Raw genomic sequence first — 18775 nt, 5'->3', positions numbered from 1 at the left:
TCAATGATTTATAAGGTCTTGTTTGAAACAGTGTGATCTACATTGTACTCAGTTTACCACAAAGATATGAAGGGCTGAGAGCGCTGTGCTGTCATTTTTGTGGTTTCTGAAAGCTGACATTCACACACATGCTAGGCCATCTTATCTAGATGTCCCAGGTAGATAGCCAAAGACAGGAGTATCCCCTTATCACATGTGTGAGGAAGGCTTTGAAGAAACAGAACTTGAAGTCTTACCCCTCGCTAGAAGAATAACTTTCCTGCCCAACCACATAAAACAACTGGGTAAGTCTCAAGCAATTAAACTGAGAAAAGCCAAGTCATTTATAAAGCCTTTAACTAATGAAACAGGCTAATTCTAAAAAAGACAAAACAGGCGCAAAACCCCCCAAAAACCCCACACACTATTCAACACTTTCCAGAACTATAAGGAATAGTTTGTATAGCCCACTCCAGTGGAGAGTTGACAGGCTGAATTGGAAAAAACAGTCATTTCCTGGTTGGTTAACACACAATTTGTTCATCAGTCAGAACACAGGATGTGATATACAACTATGAGAAACGAAATAATTACTGAGGTTTCATCTACAGTGGAAAAGAGCCCTGCTAGTTGCATCTGGGCTCAGTAATAGTGGTCAAGTATGTTTTTACCAGCTGATGTACTTGATCTGTTTTCCAGCCCAGTGTGTATTATGTGGCGAGGGATTTATTTTGTTTGCTTAGGAAGATAATTGTTAGGGGCTAACCCTCAGCAAATCCATAGCATAGTTTCTGGACTGAGTTGGTAGTCTTAACCATCTATACAAGATAGCCAGATATTTGCCACCACATTTGATTGCCAGTGCATTTCTTGTTTCTGGGCACAAATCAAATCACTAATGGAACCTAGAAGAAACTTTTCCTGGCAGCAGGTTATTCTAAACTGCTTATGGCAAGGCTTCTTACACCTTACCCTGACTGAGGCTGCTGGTACTAGTCACTGACATGAAGGATACTGGTCTAGCTGGTGCTTAGTCCAAACAATTCCTATTTAATCAATTGTGGTTAAAACTAATTTAAGCCCTAATGTGGGTAGGTTTGGGTGGATTCCACTATGTGAGCATGAGGTACCACAAGGGTTGATGGGGAAAGAGACAGTTGGGAGCCACCGTGTTAAGGCTGCCTTGGTACTTGATGACATCTTAAGTGAATAGACACAAATAATATGAAGAGTGCTGCTCAGGGCCCACTTAGTGTAAGGCAGGGGTGGGCAATAATTTTTATGGGGGGGCACTCTTCCATGATATTATTAGAGGAGATGTAGCGTCTGGGATGGAGGTTGAGGGCAGAAGGGAGCTCGCAGTAAGAGATTGGGGTGCAGGAGAGGGTGTGGGGTCTGGAAGGGAGTTTGGATGAAGGAGACAGTTGTGACCTGGGGTAGAAGACTGTGGTGCAGGGTCTCAGAGGGATATGAGTACAGGAGGAGGGGCATATGCATGCTCCATCTCTGGGGTTGAGGGGACCCAGGTGTGTGGATGCCACCTAGTCCGTTGCTGGGTTGTTTTAGTCTGTAAACAACAACCCTTGGTCTGGGGTGCTAAAGTCAATAAGGTTAACCCTTATCTCAGGGCAGTCCAGCCTAACTGCTAGAGTTGATGGGGGAGCCCTTCACTCGGGGCAGCACGGCCTACCAGCTAGAATCAAAGGGGAATGTCCCTTTGTTCAGGGCAGTGTGGTCTACTAGTTAGTCAATAGGGAGTGGCCCTTTCATACAGGGCAATGTAGTCTAACTGCCAGTCAGTAAAGGGGAATGGACCTTTAACTCAGGGTAAGCATAGCCTCACAGCCAAAGTCAATATGGAGTAGCCCTTTAACTCAGGGCAGAGTTAATAAATTTGGGGGGAGGAGGCAACCACCCCAGTAGGGGGACCCAGGCCCACCCAAGTCCACAGGGCCCTGGGTTAGGACCTGGTGAGTGGCAGAGCGTTCTGTCACTTGCTCAGCGGGGAGTCACACTGAAACACACTGAGCTCACCTGTGTGGGAGATACCACTCTGACTCCCTCCCTGGGTCACTTCCTACCAATGCTGGGCAGGTCCATTCCAGGTAGTCTCTGGACCCTGTGGTTCCCCTGCAACCTCTTCTCCCTGGAGCTTCTCTGGTCCTAGTTACTCATGGCAGTCTCCTGAGTCTCTGGCTGGTGTGGTTCTGGAGCTCCTGGTGAAGGTCCTTCTCCTTTGGTGGCCAGCCCAGACTGACCTTTTATGCTGTCCAAAGCATTTGGAGCATGCCCAGGCTGGGTGAAAGGGTAGGACTTCTCTGCTCACAGGGTTTTAACCCCAACTGATTCAGTGCGGGATATGCACAGCCTGTCACAGGGGGAGCAGAAGGTTTGGGTTGTGACCTGGGGCTGGGGTTTGGAGTGCAGGACCTGGGAGGGGATATGGGTGCAAGAAGGAGGACAGAGGGTTTGGGTTATGTGGGGGCAGAGGCAGGAGCTGGCCAGAAGACTTGGCTACTAGCCAGGAGTCAAGTAGGTTTCTCAGATACATTCCCCGCCCGCCTTGCCTCTGTACTGGCTACAGGGGCCATGTGGTCTTTGAAGAGAGGAGCCTAAGGGGAGGGGAGCATTTCACAAGCTGCCTGTTGATAACAGGCAGCTCCTATTGGCCAGTTTCCAGCCAATGGGATTATGCTGGGGGTGGGGGCAGCTTGTGAAGCCTCTCCCCTCTCCCAGGCTCTCAGTTGTTCAGAGTCTTGCAGCAGCTGCTCTTCTCAGCAGCTTATGGTGGGGGAGGCAGGCACCCTGCTTGAGACTCCCCAATGTGTCCACAGCCTGGCAAGGGATATAGGGTTTGGGGCATCAGTGAGGTGCAAGACACCAATACCTTGGATCGACCTTTCCATATTGGACTTGGAGCAGGGAAAGGTAGTGTTTCACACATGAAGTCTGGATACAGGTGTATGGTTTCTGAAGACCCTGTTGCTGCCTCCGTATTAGACTAGTGTATTCATTTCTCTTTCTAGATATAGAGAGGTTGTGTCTCAGTAGACAAGCATTGCATCCTTCTTCCTCTGACCACCCCTTTTTATTGGGATTAGACTACTCTTATAGCATTTGGGCAGATGACTGTGCATGCACCTTCTTGTTCTGTTCCAACTGGTATTCATCTGCATGAACACATGTGCTGCAGGTATCCAGAATATTGCATGATTGAAGTGTTGTGGAATAGGTTATGGAGTCTTTCACCTTAGGTTGTCAGCTCAACTTCATCACGATATTTGAAAGCTGTTCCTATCTTAAGGTGGTATATTTAATGTAGAGTAGTGATTATCAAACTTCTTATAGTGATGATTCCTTTCAAACAGCAAGCCTTTGGGCCTCCCCTCTTATAAAGTGGCATTTGTCTATCACTTTTTACAGTAGACTTAGCATCCTATTGCCATCCTTACTTCTGTGGGGCTTCCTTTAGAGCCAGGCCATTCTGCAAGCCATGCCACATGCCAGTGGTGGGCAAGGAGCTGCTTCAGCCCCTAATGGTTAATTGGAACTCGTAAGCATCATCCTTAAACTTTCACACACTCAAAAGTGGTCTTTGTATGTTTGTTAATGTCACTTTTCACTGCACACTTATGAGTACAGCCTTCACAGCAGACTAGGTAACTGGGAGATATGTCCTTTTAACCCCTTGTTGAGATCCCCTGGTGTGGAGTGAATTGGTGGTGCAGGCTTGTTTCTTGTGGTCTGATAATTGTTATGATTGTGTGATGTGGATGAGTGGCCAAGATCTTGCTAGCCATGGAGAGTGAACTACGTGTGAGGCAGTTAGATACCACGATGATAGACTGTGAAGAAGTTAGCATTACTGTTGTCCATGCCACATCTTTTCTACACAGAAAAGACAGCTCCAGCATTAGACATTAAAAACCAAAGTGTGGGTAAATTCCTTAACTGCTCAGTTTTCCTGTTATTGCTGAATCTGCTTTGTCATTCACAGTTTCTGTCCTGGCACCTGAGTGCAGTTTCAGGTTTCCATTAGCTATGTTTGGCGCACACATCCTCTGCCACTTCAACAAAAATGCTGAAAGTGGTATTGAGTATGCCAGGTCATTCCCCCTGGCCAGTATTCATCACACAAACAAACATGGTTTTCAGGGCAAGCATTTAGTTTTTTTGGATTAGGAAATAGGAAGGGGTTTGTGGATAGGGTTTTTGAGTTTCTTCCCATTGGTTTGGTGAGAGGAAATAAAATGGATGTTTTCAAAAGCTCTAGTGGGGAGACTTCCAATGCTGTATAATTACCCAGAACAGGCAGCTTGTAAATCCTGGCAGCATGAAGCTTGGAATTACTCTTACACATTCAACTGAGCTGTTTTCAAAATGACTAATTAGCAGAAATGAGCATTACAGATGGGTGAGTGGCTCCTTTTAAAGTTCAGTGCAGCCCTTCCTAAACAGTGGCCATGATTTCATACTGGTGGGCTTCTGTCCCCCAGGAACTAAAGGCACCATCCTGCAAGGTGCTAGATGCCTCTTTCTCCCCTTGACTTCTGTGTGAATTGAGAGAAGCTGTAAGATCATACATCATGAAAATTGGTTCAGGTAACAAACTGTCATGTTCAAACTTTAAAAACTCTAGCAGAGACAGATAAATCCTGGCTTTTCCCTGCTAATTCAGGCTGGAGAGAAGCGGTGCTAATGGCACAGTGCAGGACCAGAAGGCAATTGAGTAGTGGGGAGCATGTAATTTTTCTTTTAAAGAGGAACCACATTGTTCCCGGTACTGTGTGCCTGTTGCTAGCTGCCTTGTGACTTTCCAGGACTTCTCTCAGAATATTGCATTGCTTTTGGGCAACAAATTGATAGACACCCTGCTAGAGCTCTATTACTGACTGGATAAAGTATTCTACCCTGCTGCTGCACGATTTAGCTAAGAGAACAAGGGGAGTGAGCTTTCTCCTATCAGCATAGAATACAGGACAGGATTCTGCTTAGAGCATGCCTCCTTAAAGCAAGGAAAGTGCATGTCACATAACTAACATTTCTCAGCTGAAATTCCTGCATGAAAAAGCTAATCTACAGAATAGTGTGTAAATTAACACGTGTAACCTTGAACCAAAATCAGGACTATGTAGCACTTTAAAGACTAACAAGATGGTTTATTAGGTGATGAACTTTCCTGGGCCAGACCCACTTCCTCAGATCAAATAGTGGAAGAAAATTGTCACAACCATATATACCAAAGGATACAATTAAAAAAAAACCACACATATGAAAAGGACAAATCACATTTCAGAACAGAAGGAGGATGGGGGGGGGGGAGGTAAAGTCTGTGAGCTAATGATATTAGAGGTGATAATTGGGGAAGCTATCTTTGTAATGGGTAAGATAATTAGAGACTTTATTCAAACTTAGGCGTAAAGTGTCGAATTTAATCATGAATGACAGTTCAGAGGATTCTTTCAAGTGTAGTCTTAAGGCTTTTGAAGCAGGATGCAGGTAATCAAGTCGTTGAGACAACGTCCTTTCTGGTTGAAATGGCAAGAAACTGTTTTTTCTTTGTGATCCTGTCTAATATCTGTTTTGTGGGCATTGATCCTTTGGCGAAGTGTCTGAGACGTTTGTCCAATATACGTAGCAGACGGACACTTTTGGCACATGATAGCATAAATTATATTTCTGGATGCGCAGGAATATGTATTCTTGACCTTATAACTCACTTGGTTAGGTCCAATAATGGTATCAGCAGAGTGAATATGTGGACAAAGCTGGCAACAGGGTTTGTTGCAAGGGAAGGCACCAGGGTTGGTATTAGTGTGGTATGTCCTGTGGTTGTTGGTAAGAATCATCTTGAGGTTAGGTGGTTGTCTGTAGGAGACTATGGGTCTGTCTCCCAGAGCCTCTTGGAGTATGGTATCTTGTTTCAGTATAGGCTGTAGTTTATTGATAATGTGTTGGACAGGTTTAAGTTGGGGGTTGTAGGTGATGACAAGTGGTGTTCTATTGTTGGTTTTCTTGGGTCTGTCTTGAAGTAGATGGTTTCTAGGTATTCGTCTGGCTCTTTCGATTTGCTTTTTTATTTCTCCGTGTGGGTAGTTGAGGTTTATAAATGCTTGGTAGAGATCCTGAAGTTTCTGGTCTCTGTCAGTGGGATTAGAGCAGATGCGGTTGTATCGAAGGGCTTGGCTATAGATGATGGATCGTATGGTGTGTTCTGGATGGGATCTGAAAGCATGTAGGTAACTGTATGAGTCAGTGGGTTTTCTGTAAAGAGTGGTGTCTAATTTTCCATTGCTGATTTGTCCTGTGGTGTCCAGGAAATGGATCTGTCGTGTAGAATGGTCCAGGCTGAGATTGATGCTGGGGTGTAGGTTGTTGAAATCTCTGTGGAAAGTGTCTCTCTCTACTTGGTTGTAGGGAATCCTCAGCCATGCATCCAGATCATAAAGATGTCATCGATGTAGCATAAGTAGAGAAGGGGTAAAAAGGGACGGGAGTTGAGGAAACATTGTTCTAGGTCAGCCATAAAGATATTAGCATACTGTGGGGCCATGTGTGTACCTTGAGTGGGCTAGACTTCACTGCCCTTCTCCAGTGTCTAAAGAAACCCCCACTTCCACTGCAGTACTGGAGACCCAGAGTTTAGTTTAGTTAGGAATTTCAGCAAGGATTGCCCAGTGTTAGCCTCCTTACATTCAAGTTCCAAAAGAAACTAAAATAATGGATTTAAATTAAAAAATAACTTTATAACATTTTATGAAGAAACAAATATTCTAACTCTTACAACAGAACACAACTATTTTACAATCCACAAATATCTATAATTACACTAAACATAAGTAAAGAGAAAACTAAAAGTGAAATGTGAACAGTTCAGTCCACTCAAACATAGTAGGAAAAGACTGAGAGATTCCAAGAGCTTAGATTTGATTCACCAAAGTCTCAGTTTGTGCCTCTGATATCAACTCTGCACAATGTGCTGACTCTGAAGTCTCTCTCTCTCTCTCTACTTGCTTGTAGGGAATCCTCAGCTGGAGTTGAGGCAGATTCTTCCTCTGCTGCTGTTGCTGCTAGGTAGGCAGCTCACTGATTAACTAGTCAGTTCACAAATGAACAGACTTAAAGAAACCCTATTACAAGACAATACAAAAAAACCTGAGAACAACAAAATAGAAATGACTCTCTTCCCCACTGTTACATTTACAGAGGAGCTGGAGAAATCACATGGACTGTGAAAATGAACTAGAACAGTCTGACTAAAATCAAAACATTTAAAGCAAACATTTAACACAAGTTATTTCCCCTCCCAGGTTCTCCTAGCTCTAAGTAGCATTGCCCGTGATCCCCAGTAGAAGGTTAACAACACCACTACCTGCTGCTAAGTGCTGCAGAATGAGGAACAGCAGCCAGTTCTCTGCTCCTGGTTTAGCTTCCTCCAGCTCTCACAGGCCTTAGAAAAGCAGCTACCCTGCCTGCTTGCTCATGAACTCTGACCCCAAACTATTGGACCCACCTCCAGAAGCTTCTGGCTTACTTACTTACTGCCCGTTACGCCAGTGGCGCATAGGGCAGCAACAAAGTCCTTCCACTTCTGTCGGTCGCAGGCCAAAGCGCCTATTGTTCCCCAAGTGTGATGATGGTCTTTTAATTCTTGTTCTACCATTCGGCGCCAGGTTGTTTTTGGTCTTCCTCTCTTTCTCTTCCCATCTGGTTTCCAGTAGAGTGCAATTTTCGTAATAGATCCGTCTTCTCTTCGTAACACATGACCTATTCATCGCCAGCATCTTTTCATAATTATAGTGGCCATGTCTTCTTGTTTACACTGAGACGGTAGGTCTTCATTGGAAATTTTATTTGGCCAAAATATCCTGATTATTCTTCTAAGATTCTTGGTATGGAATGTAGACAATTTAGTAAGGTCTCGTTGTATCATGCGCCAACATTCTGCTCCATAGAGAAGCACTGGAAGAACACAGCTGTTGTATAGTTTCAGCTTAGTGCACACGCTGTACTTTGAGGATTTCCAGACGTTATTCATACTGATAAAGGCATTTTGTGCTTTACTCAGTCTATTCTGAATGTCTTGCTTACTTCCACCATCTGGGGTGATGATACTACCCAAATATACAAATCTATCAGTAAAGGGAAGATCGTTGTTGTTGATCTTGATGGGGGTTTGTGTTATAGTGTTCAGAGTCATGACTTCTGACTTCTTCTGGTTTATCTTAAGGCCAACTTGTGAGCTATACTTATTTAATTTATCTGTTTTATCTTGCATATGCCGATGAGTGTGAGAAGTGCCAAGTCATCGGCAAAATCCTGATCTTCAAGTGTAGAGAAAAGCGTCCATCTAATGCCGGTATGCTCCTCCTCAGTCGTACGTCGCATCACCCAGTCAATAACAAGATTGAAGAGCAGTGGCGACATTACGCAACCTTGACGAACTCCGGTCTTGATTTCAAACCATATATCACTTCCTCCAACACAACAGCTATAATTTTTGTAGAAGCTCCTAATGAGCTTCACCATATGATACGGTATTCCATAGGCCCTCAAAATCTGCCATAATCTGTCTCTGTTGACACTATCGAAAGCCTTTTCAAAGTCTACAAAGTTCACGTGAAGTTGTCGTTGCCATTCTGCACTCTGTTCTATGATGTTACGCAGAGCAAAGATCTGTTCTATACAACACCTACCTTTTCTAAAACCTGCCTGCTCCTTCCTCAGCGTTTCATTAACTGCTGTTGATATTCTACCTATGATGATTTTAGCGAGGATCTTGCTGGGTATTGACAGAAGGGTAATTCCGCACCAGTTGTTACAATCGCTGAGTGTGCCCTTCTTTGGGATCTTGATAATCACCCCTTTAGTCCAATCCTCCGGTACGCAGGCTTCTGTCCAAACTGTTCTGAAAAGTGGTTCCAGTATTCCAGCTGCTGTCTCTGGGTCTATTTCGAAAAGTTCTGCATTCAAGTTGTCCTTTCCTGGGGTTTTGTTGTTCTTCAGTTTCTTGATTGCTGATATAATTTCTTCTTTGGTAGGTAAATCGATGTTAATATCTAAATCTGTCTCCCTTCCACATATATTAACACCTTCTTCTGATGATTCTCTGTTAAGTATTTCTTTGAAGTGTTCAGCCCAGCGTGCGTCTTGTTCCGCTTGTGTTGTGAGCAATTTTCCTTGCTTATCCTTAATGGGTGGGCTGACTATGGAATGGTACTTACCACACACTTGCTTAGTAATTCTATACAGTTGTCCTTGTTCTCCTCGAGCCGCAGCACTTTCTGCCTCTTTTGCGAGGTCGTCGACAAAAGCACGGCGATCAGCACGTACCATTCTCTTAACTATCTTATTGGCCTCACTGTACTGTTGTTTATAACGTTCTTGTAATCTTGCTGATTGAGTGCTAATCATCTGTCAGATGATCAGGAGAAGCTTCTGGGTGGAGTGCTAAATGAGCCCAGCAACTCACTCCTACCTCCCCCCACAGGGGTCTCTTAAAGGGATAGCTCCCTATTAAGTGCATGGGTTACACATGCACCCTCGAATATACAATATCCTAGCTAAGGATGACTAGCACCTCACTAAGATTTAGAAGATGATACTGACAAGGGAAAGAAAATGGTTTGGGTGGCCCAAAGAGAAATACAGACCCAGCAGTGGAGAGTGGCAGCCGGCTCCCCAGGAGCGGGGCTGGCAGGTGTCCTGCAGGCTCTGCGCTTATAAGCTTTATACCTCAGAGTTCCTGTAACTAAAGGAAACTGATAAGCTGATGCTTATTCATTAACCATTTTAACAGTTATGCTCTTACATCCTGAGTGAGGTAGGTCAGTGCTATTGTGTCTATTTTACAGTTGGGGACATGTGGCGGGTTTATGGGCGCAAGCTCCCCCCTCCGGGTGGAGGATGGGGCCCAGTGAGCCCACTGTCCCCAAAGGTCTCGGGCAGGGGGAGGGGAGAAAAGGGGAATCCGTGGGGTCCCTCAGCCCTAGATCCTGCCCCTGCTTAGGGGCTCAGCAGTAGCATGCTTTACTCCTGAGGCTGGTCAGATGATTGCGCCGAGTACCTCTGGAGTACTGAGTGTGGGAGAAGGGGATTTAGGGGTCCTGGGCCCTCCCTCTCCACTGGGTCCCAGCCCAGGACCCTAAGCGTTCAGGGTGATGAACCCTTACCTGGCTGACAGGGTTCCACCCCGAAGCGTGTCAACCCACGGGCACCAGAAGCGCTCTGCCCCGGGCTGCTTCCTATCCCCTCCCCTTGCGTCAGTCCCTCTGGATGAGCCCTTCGAGCTTACCACTTCGTTGCCCTCTCGGATCCCCGTCTCGCTGCTCTGGCCTCCAGGAAGGCTCTATAGGTTCCTCCATCTGGGTGGGGTAAAGCGTCCCACCCCAGGTGCCCAGCTACTCCTGTGCCACGAGCCGCCCCGTTGCTTCCTCCTCGGGGCTTTTTCAACCGGCCCGCCAAGGGCTGTCACGGCGCATTGCCCTGCCCCCTTGGCATCCCTGCGCCCTGGGACGCTGTGTCCAGGGGTTGGAGCTCCGCCCCTATGGGCTGTGGTAGGCTGCCAGAAGCGCAGCACCGGTGGCTGACAGCCACCTTTCCCCAGCCCCACTTGGCCCTGCCGCCTCTCCAGCTGGGCTGCTGGAGCCCTGCCAGCCTCTGCGTCGGCCTTAATAGGCCCGGCGCACCAGCTGCTGCTTTCCGGTGCAGTGCCACTCCGTCCCTGTGCTGGGCGAGCAGGGGAGTCTCACCAGGCTCAGTGCGGGCCTCGGCAGGCCTGTCACAGGAGCCAAGGCACAAAGACAGTGACTTATCCAGACTCATATGGGAAGTGTGTGCCAAATCAAGAAATTTTGATAGACCATCCTTCCTCCATAGTGGCCTATTTCTAAGTTGAGATGGAAAGGCATCCAGGGAACATTTTTGTATGACTACCTGTATTCAGATGTCTCTAGTGCTGTTTTTGCCTCTAATGTTTACTACTAGCTCTCTGAGTTCACTTTTGAATGATACTAGCTATCCTTGGCTCTAGGGAGAAAAATTATTCTCCTTAGTCTCTGAGGATAGGACAAGAAGCAATGGGCTTAAACTGCAGCAAGGGATGTTTAGGTTGGACATTAGGAAAAACTTCTTAACTGTGAGGGTGGTTAAACACTGCAATAATTTGCCTAGGAAGGCTGTAGAATCTCTCTGTCTGGAGATATTTAAGAGCAGGTTAGACAGACATCTATCAGGGATGGTACATGAGGGCAAGGAACTGCACTAGATGACCTGTTGAGGTCCCTTCCAGTTTTAGTGTTCTACGATTCATTGGTTTTGTTGAGAACTGACAATGCTGAGCCTTTTGTCCCTCAGACTTTTAAAGACCTAATTAGAAGTCCCCAGTAGGGATGTCAACGTGTAGATAACTACATGATTAACCAATAAGTCTTGGCTTATCTGTTAATCTTACCGACTACACGTATCCCTCCCCTCCGAACTGCATCTGTATCAGAGGCAACAAAGGGGGGGATGGAAGCTAGTTCCCGTGAGGAGCTGGCTTAAAAGCCAGTTCGCCACAAGCACTGGATGTACCTCCCCACTCCCACCATGCGCTGTTGCTCTGAGGCAGCATTGCGGAGGGTGAGGGGGCAGACGGGAGCTGATACATATGGAGAGCTGGCTTTCAAGCAGGCTCTCTGCACTTGCTGGCTCTACAGACCCCCCCTCCCTTTGCTGCCTCCCTCAGAGGCAGTGAGGGAGGCAGGCGAGAGCCAGCCTAAAAGCTGGTTCCCCCCAGCACCAGTTTTTGCGGTGCCTCCTCTTTGCTCCTGCCCCACTGCCTCTATCAGATTTCATGTGGTTACATGACTATTCAATTACACAGTAACATCCCTAATCTCCAGTAGAGGCAGTTCTTCCAGTGGGCATTTTGGAAATAGGAGAAACCAAATGTCTGGTCACTTAAGTTCTGTGCTCTGCTGTGTTTTAATTCAGTCAAATAGCTCTTTTAGATCCATATGACTGAGCATTTAGTTGTACAGGCAGTCCCCGACTTACGCGGATCCGACTTATGTCGGATCCGCACTTACGAACGGGGCTTTCTCGCCCCGGAAGTCGGGGCGAGAAAGCCCCGTTCATAAGCTGCTCCGGTGCCCCTGGTCTGCTGGAGACCGTCTCCAGCAGACCAGGGGCACCGGGCGGGTTCCCGCGCTTCTGAGGCTTTGCCAGAGCAAAGCCTCAGAGGCGCGGGGAACGCCGCTGCAATCTGGGTGCCTGTGGTCTGCTGGGGACCGTCCCCAGCAGACCACAGGCTCCCGGACTGAAGCCGCAGCCGCGGGGGGGTCCCGCGCCTCTGAGGCTTTGCCGGAGCAAAGCCTCAGAGGCGCGGGGAACCGCCGCTGCTGCCGCTTCAATCTGGGTGCCTGTGGTCTGCTGGGGACCGTCCCCAACAGACCACAGGCTCCCGGACTGAAGCCGCAGCCGCGGGGGGGTCCTGCGCCTCTGAGGCTTTGCCGGAGCAAAGCCTCAGAGGCGCGGCACCCCGCTGCCGCTGCGGCTCTGCTCCCCGTGTCGCTGGTCTGCTGGGAGGGGGGGGGGCGCAGCTAGTGTGCTCCCCCCCCCCCCCAGCAGACCAGGCTTTTGTTTTGGACTCTGGGGCAGAGCAGCTGGGGCGCTGCCGATTGGTCCTGCAGCGCCCGCTCTGGGCACTACTGGACCAACCCGGCAGCACCACAGCTGCTCTGCCCCAGGTCCTGATTCAGCCGCTGCTGGTCAGTTTCAGCAGCGGCTGAATCAGGACGCCTGGGCAGAGCAGATGGGGTGCTGCTGGGTTGGTCCAGTAGCACCCCAGCTGCTCTGCCCCAGGCGTCCCCAAGTCAGCTTCTGCTGAAACTGACCAGCGCTGACTACAGGAAGCCCCAGGCTCTGCCCCGGGCTTCCTGGAATCAGCTACTGATCAGTTTCAGCAGCAGCTGACTTGGGGACTCCTGGGGTTCTTAAGTTGATTCTGTATGTAGGTCAGAACTGGCGGTCAGTTTCAGCAGTGTCTGAATCTGGACGCCAGTTCCGACTTACATACAGATTCAACTTAAGAACAAACCTACAGTCCCTATCTTGTACGTAACCCGGGGACTGCCTGTATTTACGAACTTTGCCTGATTTCTAAGTTGACTGTATCCTTTTGGTCATTAGCTTTAATTTCCTTACTTCTGAAACTTCCCTTCCTAACGACAAACATGACGTTAAACCTTCAGGAAATGGACATGGCAAGCATTTAAGAGCACGTGAGCAAAGCATTTCTTCCAAAAATATCGAGATGCGCTAATGCTTTGTAAGAGCCCGGTATCATCTGCCTTTTTAAAAAATGTGTTCAGAATTTTAAAGGATGTTCTCTCCTCAACATTTTTCCATGCTTTGTCTTAAGGGTTTTTTTTTTTCTTGCATGTGAATACTGAGAATTCAAAGGATTCTATTACTCTTTCTAACTTTATCTGAAAATCAAACTTTCTTTTTCTGCCTCCTATAACATGCTGGTCAGAAAGATTCTTCAATCAGACCTCAATTGATTGGATTTCATTCTGGCTTGTACATTAAAAATACAGAGTGCTCCATCCTGCACTGGCTTTGTAGGGCTAATGGTATTAAAAACCCAATGGTTTTGGCACTTAAAACAGCTATGGACAAAACCTGTGCTAAGGGACAAGAAGATCTAATGCACCTTTCATCTCGAACTTTAAACATCACTCTATTGTAATGACCTGTGATGATTTTTTTTTTTCCTGTTCCAAAGGTTTGTTGGGCTTTCCTATCTTTTCTGTGAACCATTTGCCTTGCTTACAAATTTCCTTTTTAATAACATTTACCCTGTAATCTTATGTATTATTTGATTCCAGTTACAGGTTGGACCTCCCTAGTCTGGCACTCTTGGGTATGTCTACACTTGCACCCTCTTTCGAGAGAGGGATGCAAATGCAGCTGAGTGAAATTGCAAATGAAGCACAGATTTGAATTTCCTGCACTTCACTTGCATATTTGCGTTATGGTGCTATTTCGAAAAACGAAACGCTATCTAGACGCGGTTATTTTGAGGAAAAAACCCTTCTTCCGAAATAAATGGTAAACCTCGTTGTAGGAGGAATAAGGGTTATTTCAGAAGAAGGGGTTTATTTCGAAATAACCACATCTAAACAGAGTTTCTTTTTTCGAAATAGCGCTATTTTGAAATAGCGCCATAACGTGAATATGCAAATGAAGCGCGGGAAATTCAAATCCGTGCTTCATTTGCAATTTCACTCAGCTGCATTTGCATCCCTCTTTCGAAAGAGGGTGCAAGTGTAGACATACCCCTTGGGACCTGACCGGTCCCGAGCGAGGGAGTATGCTGGACCAGGGGAGGTCAGTTTTGGCTCCTCTGCTGCCAGCCTCCAACCCTTCTAGGGGACTGTCAGCCTCTTAGCTGGGCTCCCCTTCTGGCTACTGGCTCTCAGGCTCCCTACACAGCTGCCGGCTCCAGCTGCTGGGCTCCACTCCCTGCACCATCGGCCCATCAGCCTGACTCTGCTTCTGGCTGTCCGTCCCCTGGCCACCAGCCTCCCAGTTGGCTCCTGCTCTCAGCTGCCAGGGCTCTGGGGTTGGGCAATATCTGTGGTCCTGCCAGACCACAAATGTTGTCAGATTTGTACAGGCTTTTAAGAACATTTTTCACAGGCAAAAAAAGAATACTTTTCCCCTGCTCCCCCTCCCAGCATTAACTATAATTATTACCTTTCTTTTACAGAGGGAGAAATCTAAAAGAGTGGGGCAGTGACTTGCCCAAGGTCTTGGAGTAAGCCAGTGGTACGGAATCAGAAATCCTAATAAGTTTAATGATTACAAAACATGAAAGAATTGTCTGTACTGGTAATAGCTCTTTGGGATGGAGGGTTCTGTATACTTTATTTCTATTTAATTACTAGAGAGTTTAAATAACAAGATCTGTTCCCTGGGATTTCATCATTTCATGCTGCTTAATCTCTACCTGAAATCTCAATCCCCTGTGCATGACCTCATAATCACGGTCACCACAATGTTATAAATAGAGGAATAAGTCCTGTATAGTTTATGCCTCCAATATTCCTGCTTACTATCACAAGTGTTTGTGGTGGGAAAGAAGAATGTAGAATTCAGCCCAGAGAAGAGTCCAAAGCGCATCCCTGGCACCAAATCACCCCCAAAGTTTTGGAAAGTGTCCCCCCAACTCCTGTGGATGCCTGGTAAGCCCCCACTGGCCACCTGGGGATCACCAGTAGGCCTCCACACTGCACTGACCAGGGACAGCAGTGAGCCCTTCTCACGGGGGCTGCCATTAAGCCCTGCTCCCAATGACCATCCGGAGGCGACTATTAAGCCTCGCCCAATCTACTACACCTAGTTCACTGAGCCTCCCCTGCTTGTGAGGCTGTGGGGGCAGCGGGTGGTCTCCGAAGCAAACTGGCCACCAGGTCAACCTGGGTGCTTGCAGAAGGGAGGAGGTGGCCCCTTTCCAGCAGTCGGACCCACCTGCGAGAGCTGGCCTCCTTCTGCAGCAGCCACCAGGTCATCTTGGGTATTAGGAAAGAAGAGAAGGGAGGTGGTCGGGCCCTCCCTGGCGAGGGCTGCCTTGCCCACCTCCTCCAGTTGCTCTGCCTACCTTGTGGGAGAAGAGACACAGTCTTGTATTTGAAGGCTGATTTCAGTAGATCTCAGTGAGGTAGCTGCTCTGCTATGCACGAAACGGTGACCCAGAATCAAGTAATCTATGAATGATTGAGCACCAGTCCCCACGAACAGGATCCATGATGCTTATGCTGCTATGGCATCTGTGTGGATAACCAAGGGGGGGTGGGGAATGGGTGTGAAAAGATTTTTGCCATTACTCTCCAGCAGGAGTGGGGGGAAGAAGGAGAGGGCTGGGAGAGAACAAACTAGTGTGTTAAGGGACAATGATGACATATACCCAGAACCACCAGTTGCATGTTTTTTGGTCCTGGTATGCACTAGGAACCTAACCCAGAGTGCAAAGAGATGCATCGCTCTCAAAGTTGACAGTAGTCACCCTACTGTGGATGTTTAGAATTCTGTTGAATTCTTGCATGCAATGGGAGGCATGTATCTTCAGCTTTACAAAATCGAGTGCTAAAAAGCCAACCTTAAATTTGACAACCTCTCCATGTTTACATGCCTCAATAAGAATTTATGTAAAAGCCGCTATTCTGCTTTTTTTTTTTTTCTTAAAAGATTAAGTTTGTGAAAGACTTGTCCCTTTTTCTCCAGCTGCGTTTTCTGACACTTTTTTTCAGGAAACTTAAGGACAGTAGAACAAGAATGTGTGCGCATGGTTTTTTATTAATGCAGTATCTGAGCACCTCATTTCTGTTGTGTGTTTAACATCACTACAATCCTATGTGGTAGGGAAGGATGGCTATTCCTATTTTATAGATAAGCCGGGGGTATGGAAAATAACTTTTTCATGTCTGTAGCAGAGCCATGGACTGAACCCAGATTTCCTGAGTACCAGAACCTTAATTCTAAAGTTTTTTAATCTCTAGGAAGGATCTTGTCTTTGAAGCTTCATAGTTTTGACCAGAGATTAGTTTACAGATGGGTAATGGAGCCTTTCATATCTCGTCTTGTATTTAATCCAAGGGTAAAATCCTGGACCCATTGATTTAAATGCAGGCAGGATTTCAGTCCAAGTCAGTAATAGTTAATCGCTTGTGTAGATGTGGGAACTGTTTAGTGGCCTTTTGTGATTAATCTGATGGTGTTGGTGGTGTTACTTCAGAAGGACCATTCCCTTGGGCAATAATCTCATGTTGCTAGCTTCAAAACAGAGACCTGCATTAATGAGCCATGGAAACTGAACTCCCCTCTCATCCCTGGAGAATACTGGGGTAGTAATATGCTTATCTGTACTACTGATAACTGGAAGACTTCAATCTCTAATGCAGAGATGGGGAAACTTCTGGCTGCAGTTTGCCAGTTATCTGGTGGTGCACTACGGGCTACTTTGCACCTGAGTCTGCAGAAGCTCAGGTAACAATTTGCTGTCCTTGGCCAATGGGAGGTGCAGGAAGCAGCATAGGCTGGGCCAGCAGGAGCTGAGATGCTATATCTGTGGACACTTAAGTAAATAAAGTATCTGGCGGCCCCACCAGCAGCTAACTTCGAATTGTTTGGCCTTTGGGCCAGAGGTTTTCTGCCCATGTTCTAAAGTAGAGGTCGGGGCCACTGACCTACAGAAAAATCAGTCAGGGGTCACACTAGTGAGAAGCCAAAACAACCATGCCCCCCCCCCCCCAAAAACCCCCCAAACCCTCTCACTGATGCGGCCTCTGAGAAGGACACTCCCCACAGTCTCTCCACGCACCAGAGCCTAGGGATGTGCAGCCTGGTAGATTGTGTGTGCTCCAGCCTCATGGGAAGATGGGGGGAGCTGGAGTGCCGGCACGGGCTCCCCAATGCTGGGGGAGGCGGGAAGCTTTGGGCCTCAGGTTCTCCACCCCAGTTCTAAAGCTTCTGTCCCAAATAGGATGGCCCTCATGTTGCTTTGGTCGGATCAGTCTAGCTCAGCATTTAAGAGGCTAGAGTTCTTTACAAATCTCAAAACCTGAGAAGAATTCTCTAAGTAAGGAAATTGAGTGAAATAGATTAGGATTTTCACCCTAGCACACACTCAAATGGACAAACAGCTGATGCCAGTCAGAACTCTAGTTCTTACCATGGATGCATTTGACTATATCTTCTGACTACGTTTTATAGAGAGTTACTGAGTGCCTCTAGAAAGCATTGGGATAATGTTTATTGCTTTGCTCACATGGCTGATCACAGACCGTTCCATGAACTCCTTTTTATTTTGTGTTTATTTTTGGCTGTTCCTCCTTTAGAATGACTGAGGAGATTCTTCTTTAAAATTTGTTTGGCTCTGCACTTGACACAGATTGAGAATTGTCTTCCAGCACTGTTAATGGTAGGTATGATTTAAACATGCAATCCATCTATTTTTGTAAAGAAAAGATTTTGATGAAACTTGAGGATGGTTTTCCCCTGGATGCTAAGAGGTGTTGGTACCTTTTCTTTGGCTTAATCGACTGTAGCCACCCTCCTGGGGATGCTCTATTTCGAACTACATTGAATTATTTTAAACAGTGGAAGATGTGCACCTTTGACTTCACAAAATTGGGTGCTTAAAAGTCTACCTTAAATTCGGCCACCTATGTGTAGAGTTAAGAGTTATCGGAAAGCAGATATTCTGCTTTTTTTCTTTTCTAAAGGAATAAGGTTGTGAAAGGCTTGTTCCTTTTGATCTAGCTAACTTTTTGTTTTTTTTTTTTTTCCAGCTAGTTTAAAGACCATAGAGCAAGAATGTGTGTACATTATAGATTGGACTAGAACAGCGGTTCTCAAACTTTTTAGGCTCCGGAGCCCTTTAAATACGTAAAAATTTATGCGGAGCCCCAGTGGTCCCCTGGTTGTAGGTGTTGTACCTATCGATGTTTCCAGTTTGTCAACCTTACGGAGCCCTTGGAGATGTCTCCTGGAGCCCTGGGGCTCTGCAGAGCACAGTTTGAGAAACACTGGACTAGACGCTCTGGTGGCCAAAGGTCACTTAACAAGTTTCCATGGAATTTTTTTGAGTCACTTTTCCTCACGTAACCAGCAATTGCTTCCCCTGCCCCACCTCTCCCCTTACCCCTTCTCCCTTTTGACAAAGATAGCACTAATGTTCAGCCTAAGGAGGTCTTGCCCTGATATCTGTTGCACCAGTATAATTCAAATTATTTTAATGGCTGCTCCT

General features: G+C 46.7%; 1 protein-coding gene across 3 annotated transcripts in view; it reads left to right on the top strand.

The window, feature by feature from the left end:
- The window catches only part of PTPRA (protein tyrosine phosphatase receptor type A), a 246022-nt gene that overhangs the window by 20561 nt on the left and 206686 nt on the right, over window positions 1–18775 (top strand). Inside the window, exon 2 of one of the 3 annotated variants that reach the window (XM_075930990.2) lies at window positions 17865–17947. The exons of the other annotated variants lie outside the window; for them this stretch is intronic. Within the exon in view, the coding sequence (XP_075787105.2) occupies window positions 17945–17947 (3 nt within the window). The 5' untranslated portion in view covers window positions 17865–17944. The remainder of the gene's footprint in view (window positions 1–17864; window positions 17948–18775) is intronic. 3 annotated transcript variants of the gene reach the window in all.

This window comes from Pelodiscus sinensis, chromosome 4, assembly GCF_052426305.1.
Source record: "Pelodiscus sinensis isolate ZL-2025 chromosome 4, ASM5242630v1, whole genome shotgun sequence".
NCBI classification, from domain to species: domain Eukaryota; kingdom Metazoa; phylum Chordata; order Testudines; family Trionychidae; genus Pelodiscus; species Pelodiscus sinensis.
This window is presented reverse-complemented; position numbering and strand designations above follow the sequence as displayed.